At 41.5% G+C, this 16,541-nt stretch overlaps 1 protein-coding gene across 5 annotated transcripts in view; it reads left to right on the forward strand.

The window, feature by feature from the left end:
- adam11 (ADAM metallopeptidase domain 11) overlaps positions 1-15,640 on the forward strand; it is a 105,401-nt gene extending 89,761 nt beyond the window's left edge. For 2 of the 5 annotated variants that reach the window (XM_062957978.1, XM_016994519.2), the window contains one exon: positions 1,803-6,527. In XM_062957978.1, coding sequence (XP_062814048.1) covers positions 1,803-1,848 — 46 coding nt within the window. In that variant the 3' untranslated portion in view covers positions 1,849-6,527. Of the gene's footprint in view, positions 1-1,802; positions 6,528-7,472 lie in introns of those variants that run through there. The other 3 variants (XM_016994520.2, XM_008113210.3, XM_008113211.3) reach the window with 3 other exon arrangements.
- The last annotated feature ends 901 nt before the right edge of the window (positions 15,641-16,541 follow it).

Below are 16,541 nucleotides of genomic sequence, written 5' to 3' on the forward strand. Positions count from 1 at the left end.
TGGCTACATTTCTAACTGCAGTCTGCATAAATCTGGTTTTGGGATTTGTATTACTGTCTCATTTCCTCTTTTTAACATCTCTGTCCCAGAGCTCAGAGAAATTACTTGTTTTGGACCTTTACTGATGGAATATCCAATCCAGCATGACTTGTAACCATCCAGAGTTGAGACATTATGGGTATTACAGTCAAAAAATTATAGTGGGGCATCTGAACAAATGACAGTAATCTAACATGGTCTCTGACCTTCTTTTGTCCATTTGATGTTCCGAGGGAAGCCTAGCCTTTCCCCAAACTCTGAGGCCCAGTTTGACCAGCTACTTTTCTGATGAATGCAAATAGGGTAAATATATCTTTTTTGGACTACATGGCGGCTGGCTGATGGCCATCCTAGCTCAGTGATTCAGGGAGTTGTAGTCCAAAAAGTATATCTTCTCCTTTGAAGAACTGGCTGCATATCCACTGGCAGGTTCTAGCACTGTATGAAATCATACAGTGATTTCACCATAGATGGGAGAATGATTTGATATTGGACCATGCACGTTTGGGTTTGCATGATAGATAGCCATGTCTGATAGGGCTATTTAAAGGTGAAAGTTAATTTAGTTGGATAACTGGACAAAGATGGCACTCAGGAGCTGTGTGGCAGGGTAGTGTTAGATTATTTGGAAGAGACAGTCTATTCTAAACTAGAGAGAATTGGTTCCTCTTTTGATTGTTTTGCATGGAATGGCACTTGCATGGATGAAGAAGGAGTGCCGCATGACTCAAACCATGGTAGTGGGAGAACGTTGGCATGAATGTGGAGTGGGATGTGAAGTACACAGCTGATGCCATCCTCTAGGAAGTTCCAAAGTGAATTGTATCCCACTTCAAGCCCCAAGATCTCCCTCTTCCATAGAATTCATCACTAGTATGGTATGGTATGTTGTAAGCGCCTGTCTCTCTACAGTCCTGCGTTGGAAAGCAAGGCACTTCTGACTCAGCCACTGCTGCTATTCTGAACACTGGAAGGAGGGAGAGGTTTGGGGGATAGCAAGGGAAGGAGTTTAAGCCCTTTGACTTCTACCCCAAATAAATGATCACCTTTGTTCCTGATTTGCAACGCCTTCTCTGGAATTAATCAGCATCTTTGGATTTCCTTCTTTTTGAATTCTCCCATTTAGGACTCTGTTTTTTGTAATGGTAAGGTATGTCACAAGTTTAGGAAAGTGTGCTTTGAGGGAACGATTAGTTGTAAAATTGAGATTTTTTTTTTGCCTATTTACTTTTTTCTGTTGGGGAAGATCATCCAGAAATTTCTAGAACCATGGCATAAAGGAATTCAGAAAAAAATAAACAATCTATGCAAAGGAAAAGTATTCTAAGAACATGGAGGCGTGAGGGAAACAGTGACCGACATCTTGGCTTCGTAAACTGTTGGCAAATTCAAACAGCTTTCCTCTAGCTTATCCATAGATACCATGGAAATGTTCAGCAGGGAAGGCCCAGGCGAAGCTGCCCCTTCTTTCTTGACGTTGCCAGCAAACCTCCCCCTCCCCTCCTGTTCCAAGCCTGCACACCCTTTAAGTTCTGGCAGGAGCTGTGATGGCACGCCCCACGAGACAGGGGTGGTAGGACCTCTCTACGCCAAGGCTGTCCTGGATGGTAAGAAGATTTTGCATGCGTGGCTGGGACTTTGCATCGCCGACCATGGCATGTGGCACAGAGACTTGGAGATGGTTAGGCCAAGAGGTTCCCAGCTGAAGTGACCTGCTAACCCCCTTCCCCCTCTCTCTTTCCTTCTCTCTTCGGCTTGCAAAGGAACATTCGCAGAGGAAGGTACGACCCGGCTCAGCAGGGCGTGTAGCATCACTTCTCACCACCAGTATCGCTCCATCACCAACACCTCCTCCATCAGCCGCCAACTGCTTGTTGCCTCCTTGCCCCGCTCTCCCTTGCTTGCGGCACTCATGCAGCTGGCAGGGCCAGATCCCCTGCAGAAGCCCTTCTTCACAAAGAGGATCTTGCTTATGCCGTCGCTTCTCCAGCTTTACCCATCCACCTGTTTGTCCATCTTGCCAGCAACAGCAACTGCAATATTTCATCCTCCATTCCCTCTGTTGTTTTGTGTTGTGAGGAGGAATGTTTGGAATATGAGCAAATTACAAGAGGAGTTTATCTCCTTGGATCCTGAGGATTTTCCACCATTCACTGGGTACCTGGCCTGTTCTCCTGCATCCAATATCTCGAAGCTCAGTTATTGACTCACTACTTTTCTGACATGGTAAAGCCAACTGTTAGGAACGTTACACTTTGTACTATAATTTCCAGAATTCTTCAAACATTCTGGCCATGCTGGCTAGGAAACTGGGAATTGTAGTCCAAAAACAAATTGCAAACACTACCACTTCGAAAAACCTTTAATTTCAGTTTCAGAGACTATCATAAGAGTGAGAAGAACCTCACTTCCACCCGTCCATCTTGGTTTGGCTTACACTTATTATTCCTTTTCACTGACTGTGTTCAGTGAGGTGAATGAGAGTAGTAAGCCAAAACATCTTGAGGGTTAAAGGGTCTCCACTATGATTACAGCTAATAGTATAATATACTTCTTACAAAGTAGACCGAATCTTCAAAAGCTCATACTACAAAAGGATTTCCGTTAGTCTTACCAGGTCCCATTATGTAGTGCAATTAGCATCTAAAGCAGTGATTCTTGGCTCTTCCATATATCTAGGTATTGACTCCCAGACACCTTTGTTATTGATTATGATGGTGTAGGAGACTTCTGGTAGCTGAAGTTGAAAATTTCTAGAGAATTAAAAATTAAGAAGCTCTGTTCTAAAGTGTATAAGGCAGTCCATCCTTGGGGCATTTTGTTTGAACTGAGGCTCAGATCTCACCTGCTCCTTAGTTGCAAGTGGCCTCAGTCCTGTTTTTAGCATCAGTCTGAAAAAATACATTGGATCTGTGGTAGATCATTAAGCCATCTCTTCCATTGATTCAATTGATGTATACAAGTTGGGACTAACAACTAGAGTCAGGCCAGGATCTCCATGCAGTTTCTGAGGCCTCCTTCCTCTGCTGTATTCCCAAGTATGGATACCCCTTGCCCTTCTCCCATTGGGGAAAACAATTCTGAATGGGAAAACAAACCAGCTTGCACCAGAGCATGGATCCACTTTAAATTTGGTTTCTGCCTCCTGCAGAATTCTGGGATTTGTAGTTTGGTGAGGCTCAGCACCTGGCCGAGCTGTTTAAAGGCCCCTCCCTAAAGTGGATTTAAAGTGGATCCAAGCTCTAGTGTGATGAGGTCTGTTGCTGAGACTTCCCAAATTCGGTAGCTGTTTTTGGAAGGATGAAGGGAAATATATTTATATGACTGAATGTCTTGCACATGTTAAGCCTGAAACAGCAGGGCAGAAGAACCCATTCAAGCATTTGCTGTCCCTAAATGGAATGAGTCATAAAGCAAGTATGGGTTATGTGCAAATATACATGCACAATAGAACAGAGGTTGGAAAAGTTGCTTTTTGACACACAAGATCCTGCATTTGGAAGAACTGTAATCCAAAAATTTTCCCCAAATTCTGTATCGAAGAGGAGGAGACTTGAGCCACCATGTGTAGGATGTTGGTGTCTTGTATGATGGTGTCTTGTATAAATAAGCCATCTATATAATTTTAAGAATAGTAGAGGAAGACAAAATCAAACACTTTCTGAACAAATCTCACCAAGAAAACCCCACAATAGTGTCACCATAAGTCAGAAGGCACACGACGACAACAACAACAATGTAGTTGCATTGGTAATCATGGTTCCCATGGTTATTAAAAAAAAATCCACATGAAGAAATATGTCTTCAGGAACATATCTTTCATTACATTACATAAGTCCAGTCTTCTCCAACCTGGAGTCTTCCAGATGTGTTGGGCAGTAACCTCCAACTCTCATTGGCTATACTAGCTGCAGATGATGTGAGGTGTATCTGCCTTAGCTGAAAAAAAAGTTCATTCAATACCACAATGCTACTTCCCCAATTTGATGCTTTTTAGAGGTATCTTATTGCAATCAACAATTACCTCTGCTGGCATGGCCAGTGGTTAGGTTTGCAAGTTCCTTACTCCTACCACATCTGAGAGTGAACTAATATATACTTGGACATACCATCACTAAGTCCTAGTTTTGGTACACAAAAACTAATGTCTTACCATGTTGACTGCTGGAAATTAGGGTTTTCATGCTGTACATAGAGAGCTAGACACCAGACAAAGACTTGGCTAGAATCATTCCCTTTTTCAATGTGTGTACAAAAAGATATTTTATTTTGGTATGAATTGGAAGAACATTTGATTCTGTGAATGGATGACCCATGGTTACACCCATGCTTCTCCCTGCTAACTGTCCATTGCAAATTATCATTTTGTGAATGTGGCCTGCCCATTCTCCTGGCATTCCCATTTCATGGCTTCCTTGTTCCTCGGCAGTTTAAAAGAGCCAGGGTTTGGGGAGGAAGGTATGTGTGTCTCAATTCAAATATTTCTTAGATGGAACACATGAGTGCGGTTTTGGTTTACTATAAAAAGCAAGCTCCTTTTAAAACAAAAGATAAAACTGCACATTATTTTCTAGATTGTAGTTATATGCTCCTATCTCTATTGCTAAATCTCATCCTCAAAGTATATCAAACGGTAAAAAGAAGAAAGTGCCTCTGATACACATCAACTTTATTTCACAGGATAATGAAAGGATGTTCTGCCTAAATTAGATGGGAGGAGGTGTTCTTATTAAGAAATGTGTTTTTCAGGGGATCGGTCAATATCTCTGTTTAAATAATTTGTGTGCTGGTAATTATTACAAGGTCATTTTTAAACTCGAAAGCTGCTGGATAGATGCTGTCATCCAATGTGAGTTGAATTGCTCCGTTTTTTTCTCTTAACATGGCTCCTTTAAAGATAGTTGAGCAACTCATATTTTCCAAAGTTTAGAGATGTAGAAGGAGGAGGCTGTACTTGATGGATTTCTGCCAAACAAGGAGATGCTAAAACAGAGGTGGAAATCATGTTGCTTTCCAGAAATAGTTGGACTGCAAATCGCTGAAGCTCTCACTATTGTCTATGGTGGCAGGGATTTGTAGCTAGGATTATGCACAGATTTTGTTTCTTCCATTTCCTCGGTTTCTTTCAGTACCTTCGGTACTTCAGGAACCCATAACAGCAAGGGCCCTCCCGGCACGAACACCCATTTGACACAAAAGCAAATGAGAGCAGATCTTGGCTCCACCTTCCTTATTTTTCTGGTCTGAGGGACAGTGGGTGGGGTGCACATGTGCGCGTTTGGGGGCTTTCATCCTTTTCGCTTCTTTTTCTCCTTCCCTTCCTCTTTTCCGGAAATACTTCTAAAAGATTCTTATTAATAATAGCAAACCCAGCAAACAAAAAGAGAAGTTTACCTCTCTAGAGTAGAAAGTAGAAACAGCTTTAAGGAAGCAAAACTCCAAGCAAACAGGAGATTGCAGCCTTGCAGACAAATGAGGGGATTTTTAAGGTAGCCCAGGGAGGATAGCTCGACTGAGCTCCAGGTCAAGGCCTCCTTAAAATGCCTTGGAAAGCTGTTGGTGCTGGGAGACAAGAAAGTGTGCGTGCCTTCCTCTCCTCTAGAGTAGAACAGCTTTAAGAAGCAGTAAACCCAGTTTCCTCTACAAACAGAAGGGAAAAGATCCAGAAACTTAAGAGAGATAACTGTGATGCTTTTTAAAATTCAGGTCTTAATAAAAGATATAGAAGGGGAGCCTGTCGGAAGTTCCCCCCATAATGGGCTGGATAGACTGCTTTCTTAACCCCGTTGCTGAGGTTCCCTTGAAGGGAAGAAAGAAAAGTTTCCCAGGGGAAAGAGGAGCCTTGCAAGTTTCCTATTGCTGCCAATGGGGCAAAAAGAACATGTGTTTTCAGATGCTGAACAAAAACACCCATTTGGCAGTGTGCCAGTTTTCGGGAGGCACTGGAAAATGGATACAGGGGACATTCGGTATCCGATAAGCAAAAGTGGATAGCGATTCACCCAAAATGCACAAGCCTACTTGCAGCTCAACATCATCTGGAAAGCAACATGATTATTTCCATCTGCACTAAAGGTTCAGGAATAGGGTATTTTGCCACCTGGGTCTGAAAGCAAACCATGCCCATTCCCAAGAGCTCAAGATGTAGCATGCTCATGGCTAGCCTAGTTACTTTGTCACCTAAAGTACAAAAATCTATAAGCACCTCTCCCTGAGGATAAAGATGAAGTCTAAAAATAAGTACCAGTAAGCAGTCGGGCCTCCACATTTGCCCATTCATTATTTCAGGGAAAGCTACCGTAAGTAATAAGGAAACCAAAGCCATGAAATTAATTTATAGCTGATTTTAATGCCTTGGTAAACAATATGCTTGGATGTTCATCTTTGAATGTTTCTCCGTTTGTAATACAAATCTAACTCTTCTAAGGACAGGATTTTTCCGTGTGCAAAACGGTCTATTTGGTTTCAAGTACATTCTCTGCAATCTACATTTGCACTTTGGATATTTTTTGTGAAGTCCATAAGATGTTGACTGTTACAATGGTGCCTTTAATAAGGCCAACCTAAGCCATTGGGTGGCCTATGGTGAGGATGGTATTCTTTCCCATTATATGCATGTAAAACAATTCAATCTAAACATGACTAATGTTTGTAATGGGAGCAAACATTAGCAAATTGTTTAGCAAATTTAGAGGGAGCAGACTGCTTTGGGATGCATAGCAGGCCACATCCAACACGTAAAGATTGCCCAATAAATAATAATAATAATAATAATAATTATTATTATTATTATTATTATTATTATTATTATTATTTTATTGTATGACACAGCAAACAAGATAGATACGAAATCCAGCATATCTATCTTGTTTGCTGTGTCATACAATAAAATAATAATAATAATAATAATAATAATAATAATAATAATAATAATAATTTGTTACCCACCAGTCCTCACATTCTTAAGATGCTCAAGGCAGATATCCTGTTCTCAGTCGCAGCTGCCTCACTTTGCCTAACTACACAAATATTGCAGAAGACCAATTGTGCCTTCATAGTCATCATGCCTGGAAAAGACTGCAACATGCAACACACAACGTGAAAAGAGGGCAGCCATCATGGACAGGTGATTTTAGAGAGGAAATACTTCCAGGTGTTTCAGTAATGTACTAAAAGATGAGGGTGGCTACATTAAAATATTACTCTTTTGGACGACAACTTCCAAAATCTCGTAACCAACTTGTCCAATGACTGGTTGGTTTTGGAGGTTTGGTTGTTATTCCCACCAAAAGGAGCATTTCTCAGTTCTGGTGAAGAAAAGGTCCATCTGGCTCTTTTAATCTCATTGGGGAATCATTGCAATCACCTCCATTTTGCCATCTTCTCTTACTCATGCACTGCCACTAAACTTCCCCCTTGCTTCTGTGTTACAGGTCGGGAGGGGCTTAGCCCCAACTCATTGCCCTGATCTTTGCGCTGCTGGGTCTGTATTCTCATGCCGTAGGGTGGGGAGGAAGGTCAACATGCCTTCCTTTCCCCTTCCTGGTCAGCAAATAACCAACATCCCACGCCACCAAGTCTTCCATTGCCTCTTGGATGGATGTGGGCAGGAGAGATGCCCTCCCTTTCGGAGGGGGCAACATTGCACTGCCTTGCCCTGCCCCACCTTGCACTACGGGAACAAATTCCCCTGGACAGCCTCTGGCTCTGCCTTTCTCTCTTGCAGAGTGCTCCATTTGTCGTCTCAAGACCACGTTTCCTAGGGGATGCAGGGCCGAAACGGGATACTGCTTCTACCCTTAACGGTTTTACGTCTGTGCCTCACTTTGCTATGCCCACCAAGGAATGTTCCATGTTGGATACACCAAAAAGCCGTGTTACAATCCAGGGGCGCAGCGTTGTTCCTGTCCTCAGCTTCTGTGCCTGGAAGACACCCTGCCTGCTCCTTCCCTTGGAGTGAACTCAGCCTTGGAGGCCATGTGGATATGAGTATAGTCAATTGACCCACCCCCCCTTCTCTACAGCCCCCTCCAATGCATCAGTGCCACCTATAGTTCTCATAGATCTTACTACCTATAGTTCTCATAGATTGATTGTAGGCATGTGTCATCTAGCATACCTAGTTCTGGTGTTCTCGAGCCACAGCAGTGACATGCGGAAATTCACATTTATGACTAGTATTTGCAATGATTCTACTATATATTTGCCAACTAGAACTACTCCCCTCTTTTTATATTTTGGTTTCTAAAGCCTTGAAAACAGAATATATTTCCGTGGTGCTATCCACAAGATCAGCTGTAGGAGTCAGCCATCCTTGATTTAGGGGGCAAAATATTACCTTCAGAAGCTATACATGCACCAAGGCAGTGTTCCAGCACGTCTGTTTTAAAGCTAAGCAGAACTGCAGATCAGTGAGTGGATCAATAGTATAAATCCTTACTCCTTCCATTCCACTATGTAATGAAATTTGAAACATTTTCTGTTCCTGGTTTGAAAGTGTTGTTTCCTGTTTAATTGTGTGGTACTTACTTGGAAAGTAGTACTTATACTCCAGAAACTTTGTTTTTGTGGCTGCCACAAATAATGTTTGAACTGGTTGAGACTATGAGATATTCATTGAAAAACTATAGCAAAATGTGCTACAGAATGTTCTACAAAAACAAAGTTTTTGCAGTTTAATAAACTTGTTCCATATTTTTATGATAGAACCTATTAGGAAATGACATTTATAACCCAGGAGCAAAGATCGTGTTGCATAGTGTTGTACTATCCCTCCCAAGGTATTATATATTTTCATATCTTTGCATACACTCCTTTGGAAAAGCCCCACCTAAAAGAATTGCTTATATCCGAATGTGGTCCCTGAAGACAACTGAGGTTTAGTGGTTAGAATAGCTTCTCTGCATATTGCATAGGCCAAACCCCTGGAATGATGGGAACCAGATTAATGGATTCAGATCAGATGTTTTTAAAAAAATCCTAGGTCTCCTGAATCCATTGATAAATTTTGGCTTCCCTTTCAAAAGAGAACCCATAGATACATCTACCTTTGTAGTTTTTTTAAAAAAAAGAGAGATTTATGTATGTAAAAGTGGCTTTGAGGCAACTAATGCTAATACATACAGCAAAGGGACAAGTTACCATATGGGTTTTTTATATATATATATATACGATACATACTTTCTCATGCAAGCACATGAATGGCTAGATACCACCAAAAATAATAATGTAGGCATTTTCCGTCCTGGAAATGATGGGTCTTTAGCACACATTTTAAGCATAGCCTTACTGTATGTCCAAAGTCTTATTTCTTCATCACTAAGTAATCCTGCCTCTCCTCCCGCATGCATTTCAGATTGTTTTTTGTTTTTGTCATGTTAGTCAATCATATCACAAAAAAGAAAAGGTGAGAGGATGGGGGGAAAAGAAATATAGCAATACTGATTTATATTTTGGCCTGAGCTTTGTGGACATACATCCACTTCTTCAGATGCAATGCGATAGGGTGATATTAAAGCTTCAATATCAGTCCCTCGTTTCATCTGAGGCAGTGAACAGATCTCCATGAAAGCTCATGTGAATACTTATATCACTTATGACCTTATCACATATGAAAAAAAAATATGCATCTTAGGATGCTTCTGCTCCACTTCACTCACAGAGCCCTATGCCGCTCATCATACAATGGCAGGACTTTTGGCAGGGCTTCATGGGTGAACTGGGGCAGCACTGTGGTAGGACGTTGCACCACCAACATGGTAGCCTCCCCATGTTCCATTAAGAACAACGGGGCTACCGCCAGATTAAGCCACACTATGACGCTTCCCCATGTGTGATGGGGAAGCATCAGCTGCCAGCTGAGGTGCCAGGATTGTCCCACTACTGCCCTGATTCACCACAGAGGCTGGTGAACCACAATGATGGACCTCATCCATGTGATGAAGTTCTTAGTGTTCAAAATGTTACTTTTCCAACTCAGGGCAAAACTAGATTGGAGGCAGAAACAGCAAGCGTCAAAGTATCTGCTTGTCTTTCTATTCTGCAGCTAAATATAGCTGGAGGTGGTTAGAGAGATAGAATAGGATTGACTTCCCTTTCTCCATTATTGTGACTAGGATCCCAAAACATACCCAGTGGGAGTTTTTCACAGCTTGGATATATTACAAGGGTTATCCAGAAAGTAGATTACGTTTTGGAATTAAAAATGAACGAAGTATAGGAGAAAACATTTACCATATGCAGTTGAAAGCCACACCCAAATACCACTTCTCAACATAGTCACCATTCAAATCTAGGCACGTATCATAGTGATGAATGAGCTTGGCAACTCCTTCCTCACAAAACTCTGCCGCTTGTGTCCTCAACGCAGCGTTTTGGCAACGATGCGCAGCTGCAGGAAGGATGACCGGCTGGTTGAGGACGCAAGCGGCAGAGTTTTGTGGGGAAGGAGTTGCCAAGCTCATTCATCGCTATGGTAAGTGCCTAGATTTGAATGGTGACTATGTTGAGAAGTGATATTTGGGTGTGGCTTTCAACTGCATATAGTAAATGTTTTCTCCTATACTTTGTTCATTTTTAATTCCAAAACGTAATCTACTTTCTGGATAACCCTTGTACTTTTGGGACTGCAAGTACCATCTGCAGTCACTGCCAAATGCCCATCTGGACAAGGAAATGTGCCTAATTCTGTGATTCACACAGAAATGTCATCATGGGGTAGGGGCATGGCCATGTAGCTTTTTGAAGGGTGGTTACTTCCACTCTCTAAAACAAATATGTATAAGTATAGGAAAGAAGAGTGTATGAAGTGGTTCATGTGTTGGACTGCGGAGTCTAAGGACCTCATCACATTGGGAAATATTCTGTTTTTGTCGGTATGCATCACATGGTTTTTTAAAGTACAAGATACATACTACATTCAGATGAGATGCATACTGACCCCATCACACCTGATTCTTACATTTTGAAAATACTGTGCTTTGACACGTCACATCAAGAAAGGCTGCCTCCTTCCAATCTGATCAAATGCCCCCCTTATATGGCTTTTAAATTAATTTTTCTTCCAGTGACGTAGCCTGGAGGTCTCAAATTACCAACCTCTTGAAATTTTAGCTGATGGAATGCATACTGATTTTACATTCACATGTAAAAACAGTGCATCAAAATCATGTTAAATCAAAAAACCACGATGAGAATCCCATGTGCTCTTACTCCATTTCTGCAGCTCTTTGCAGACAAATTCCAATGGATTACTGATGGAAGTGGACAAACGGCATGTTTGGAATTGCATTCGTAGAGTCTCACAAATGAAGTATATTCCAATGTGATAAGGTCCTATCCTTTGATTCTCTGCTTGTCTATGTAAACCCATTGGCTTACCATAAGTGAGCCATGCACTCTTAATGCCAGTACATTGTGATAGATTCCCTCTAGGGTCACCATAATACTGAAACAATGTGAAGGCACACAACCATAACAACTGCCTAAAATTGCCGTTTCTGAAAATTAGAACAAAGTGGGCTTTGACTAGGAAATCACTGAGAATCAACACTGTAAATACAGCTTCCCCCAGACTGGTGACCCATTCAGATGCATTGTACTCCAACTTCTCTCATTTCCAACCAGCATCCATATTGGTTGTGCAGGTGAGATGAAAGGAGGTATAGTCCAAGACGTCTGTTGGAGTGTGAGTCTGGCCTAAATTTAGAGATCTACTTACTACAGCTTCTACCATATAGCACTTCTCTAGATGTCTTCATCTCTAGTAGATAATCAGGGAATAGTTGATTATTGTGTCTGAAAATTACAGGCCAATTAAGAAGGAATTAGCATGTCGGAGTGGCTAATAATCCCGTATAGGCAACTCTTTGCAAACTTCCCTCCTTCCAACACTTTCGGGAAAGATGCCCATGTAATTTGTTTTAGAATTGAGTCTCTTAGGGATTAAAGGGGTAGAGGTGCTTTCCACTCTGGTGGGGAAAGGGATAAACCTCCCACCTCTATATACTTCAATCACAGTAATTATGTTCCTTCTTGCCACACACGACTACCAAAAGAAAGAAAAGACATAGTCCTCAATGAACATTCTGCATTAAGTGGAACTCTTAGGAGAGTTGCTTGTTTAGATTACAGTTGCCATGCTGAATAGGGGGTTGCGGGACAACAAGCAATGTAGAGTAGATCCTTGTGTTATTGGTTTTTCGTTTCACCTGCAGACCTACAGCCCATGCAGAATTCTGCAAAATTTCTCAGCATCTTGTTTATTTTTTATCATGTTTCTTCCTCCACAAAGTATATTTTTATCCATTTTTCCTCTCAAGCTGCAGAAACTGGCAACCCAACGAGGGCTTCTTCCCAGAAACACATGTCTTTTCGCACAACCCAATTATAATACTTGGTTGGGTTAACTACCATGGATCTGTTCCATAGAATTCTTGGATTTAGCGTTTGGTGACAGAATTCTAGAGATCCCACCCCAAGTTTAACTCCCAGAGTTTCATAGGATGTATTCATAGGATAAGGATCCCATTACAATACCTGAGTAGTGTAAAAAAACCCCCCAAAACCCTGGTACTGTAATTGCAGACCAAAAAATGTCTTCCCAGATTAACTCATCGCCCAAGACTCTCCCTTATCTTTCCCCATACTATCCCGTTAGAGCTCCACAACTTCATAAAATAGAAAATACCGGACAGATTAAGGACCAAACCTATCCTGCCACACTTTGTCACATTTACTGAAGCTCTTCCCTCCCCACCCTGTTGAGGTTATAGATGTAGAAAAATAATATTATTCTGATGTATAGTTCCTTTGTCCACATGACGGTCTACAGGTTGGCAAACTGACATTCAAACCAGGTAAGGCATTTTTCTCCTGAGACCAAAAGGGTTTTGTTTTATTTTGTTGGGAAGAGCAGACAAGTTTGCAGGTTGCACAAGAATGCAGGTTACTAAAAGTCTGGTTGAGTGATTTTGGAATTTTGGGGCTTTGCTCAGGTATATCTGTTTTGTTGTGAAGTTATTATGGGTGTGGGTTCAGCTTAGAATGCTTTCTAAAATGTGTGTGTGTGAGAGAGAGAGATGATTGTGAATATATCTGTGTGCTTGAGGTGCGTGTATGTGTGCATCTGTGTGTGTGTATGTGTGCGCATGCACACAAACGTCTGTAGCTGCTGGTGCAATGGACAACTTGAACCCTTTTTTAACATTCGCACAGTAGCAAGGATCAAGGCTCCTAAAAGCTTCCAGGCCGCGCCGTGAGGAAGAGGAACAGCGGACGGTGTCGTCGCAAGAAAAAGCACAACCGCAAAGGAGGACATTGACTTTTGTGCTGTGGCTGTGCTCGCCTCGGAAACCTGCCATCTCCAGCACTTGCTCCAGCCTGGGGAGAACTAGAACTCTAATTTCTGTTGCACATGGGTTGTATATATGGGCCTCCTTCTGAGCAGGGTGCCCTTGTCTGCATATTGACTAACTCCAGTGCCGCTTCGGGGCACTCCTGTAGATACACATTGTACCTTCATTGCACACGCTGAATGTTGAAGTTTGGGCAAAAGGGGAAGGGGTTTCTAAGCCACCGAAGGAACCATTTGGGGTCTTCTGCTCAGGCCAATGCCACCGGCTAGATGCCAAGCCTTCTCGTTTTGTGTTCCCTGCTACGCTGCGCACATACCTGCCGATGTTTGCTCCGTTTCTTTCTTTCTTTTTCTTAAAGGGGAGCTGTTTCAGCTCTGCTCCTGACTCCTGAAATCCTGGCCATCAATAAAATAAGGGCCAATGTTTGAAGGTTTGAATTCCGACAGAATTCTGTTAATCCTAATGTATACTACAAGGAAAAAACACTTAAGATGCATCCTACTGCCATTTCTCAAGACTGAAAAGTAAAATCCTTTCCTCCTCTTTTCTTGATTCAACTCTTCTTCTTGTTGATTTGTGTATGGTGACAACTTGCAAAAGTTTTATCTATAGAGAAAATATGTTCCTGGAGTAATATCTCGACTGAGCTAGGTTTTGCTTAGCTTGACCAGCTTGTTGATGAAAAGATTTTTTTTCAAAGGGTTATACTCTAAATGGTGTTAGATTTGTGATCCAGCTTTCAGGAAAAATGGGATTTTGTGATCAATTTTGACATTTATGTCTGGGAAAGCTTATTGATTGATGTGCACTCCAGACCTATGCATGTTTAGTTTACACAGGAGCTACTCTCACTGTATTAAATGGGATGTACATCCAGGTACTTGTACTGGCATAGGATCGTCACTCTCCTAAGTGCAGTGTTTCTAAAACATGGTAATCTTAACGGTAATTCTTTCTTTGGCAAGGTTTCTTCTGTTCAGCTGTTGGGACAATGATTGAAGGTATTTTGCACTATGATAAATGCTGACTGTGTAGTGTATTTGCACTCACTGTTCTTATGCTCAGAGCCATGGTCGTTTCATGATTATATCAAGTGATGTGGGTTGAGCTCTTGCAGACACAGAGCTTTGATACACAGAGCTCTCAAAGAAATAGGCTCAGGGCTAAATGAAACTCCTGTACTCCAGTTTCCTTTATTTGCCCCATTAACATACAGATGAACCTACCACTTTTCTTTTACAAAGCCTTTCTGGGACTCTCCTTCCAGTTCTGCTTCTAAATAGGGTTTCCATTCCAAGGATCTAGATTTCCTTCCATGGCGAATACTGTTGTGCCAGACTCCTCAATTGGGGAATACTAGGATTGTCCCTGCCCCATAAGTGGGCACCGGATTAGAAAGATCTGCCATGCTACAGTGCTCAATAGCACACCAACCAACCATTTGTTTGGCATTGTTTCCTAAGGATGTGTTGGATTTCTCTCAAGTTCTTCTTGAAATAAAAAATTACATAGATGGGTGTATCTATGTATATTTGTATGTTTAAAAAAATCCTATTTCAAGTTACTCACAAAGCTTGAAAGATACCGTATATGGAGAAATGAAATATCAAAATTTGGAAAGCGTTAAAGCGGAATAATGCATTTAAAAAGTATGACCATTTTGCCTGGGAGGCTGGATCTACACTGCCCTATATCCCAGGATCTAATCCCAGATTATCTGCTCTGAACTGGATTACTGTATATGACTCTTCACTGCCATATATTCTGGAATAAACAGATAATCTGGGATCAAATCCTATATAGGGCAGTGTAGAAGGGCTGGAGATAATTAATTCCAGTATCCATTTGCTTTGATGATATTCCTTTTTAATTTGTCTCTCTACTAATCATTAACAGTTTTCTAAACCATGCTGGTAACTTAAAGGAAAGGTTTCCAAGAGCTGGTCTGGTTAACTTGATGTTGAACAGGTAGCAACAGAGCTCAGCTCCTTTACAGGTTCCAGGTTTCAAATTTGGGATTTATTGCTGCATTTACATTGCCCAAGTAATAGTTCATAAAGTAAGGTAACCCAACCCCCCCCCCCCCCAAAAAAAAAAAAGGCTTGGAAATACAATAAGCAGAACATAAATTCTCAGAAAAATGAGGATAGTCAAATAATAACACTAAGTGAAAATACAGGGTGTTTGAAAAAGAACTCCCTAGTTTTAATGTAATTTACATTATTAAATTACAGTATTAAAAATTACTGTCAAGTTTTTCTGATTTGTTCATTAGGAGCTATATTTTAATTTGCTATAGATCTTACCAAGGATCCCCAGGTGGCGCAGCAGATTAAACCGCTCAGCTGCTGAACTTGCGGACGGGAAGGTTGGCAGTTCGAATCCGGGGAGTGGGGTGAGCTCCTACGGTTAGCCCCAGCTTCTGCCAACCTAGCAGTTTGAAAACATGCAAATGTGAGTAGATCAATACTGGCAGAAAGTAACTGCACTCCATGAAGTCATGCCGGCCACATGACCTCGGAGGTGTCTACGGACAACGCCGGCTCTTTGGCTTAGAAATGGAGATGAGCACCAACCCTCAGAGTTTGATATGACTAGACTTATGTCAGGGGAAAACCTTTACTTTTACCTTATAGATCTTACCAAGCTTTGGTTCAAAAAGTATACAAGCAAAGAGAGAGGAAATCTCCATAATATATGAAAACAGAAGGCAGTTGCCTTTATCCAGGGCTGGGCACTTCAATCTTAGATTAATTGCTATTAGTGCATCCACACTGACATCTAGCACTACCTCACTATTGTTCTTGTTCAGTAACCTAAACCAGAATTGCAGTTGACTTGCTCACCAGAGGGAACAAAGGATTTTTGGGGTGAGTGCAATTATGATCACATGCATACTTTGGGTTCATTTTGCCTCACAGACAGTGAAAATGCCCTTCCTCTTTCTATCACTCCTTCCGATAGTTGCTTGACTTTTTTCAGATGCCATTTTAACTAATGATTTCATTATTTTAAGAATTAAAGATCATCCTTGAAATAAGAAAAAGCATTGGTCAGCCCTGACAAGGGGTATGTACTATTGCCTACCTGTTATCTGTAGCTGCAATGGCTTTTGTCCAGTAATTTATTCTCCTTTTCCTTATTCAA

This window comes from Anolis carolinensis, chromosome 6 (genome assembly GCF_035594765.1).
Source record: "Anolis carolinensis isolate JA03-04 chromosome 6, rAnoCar3.1.pri, whole genome shotgun sequence".
In the NCBI taxonomy this organism is placed as follows: Eukaryota; Metazoa; Chordata; class Lepidosauria; order Squamata; family Dactyloidae; genus Anolis; species Anolis carolinensis.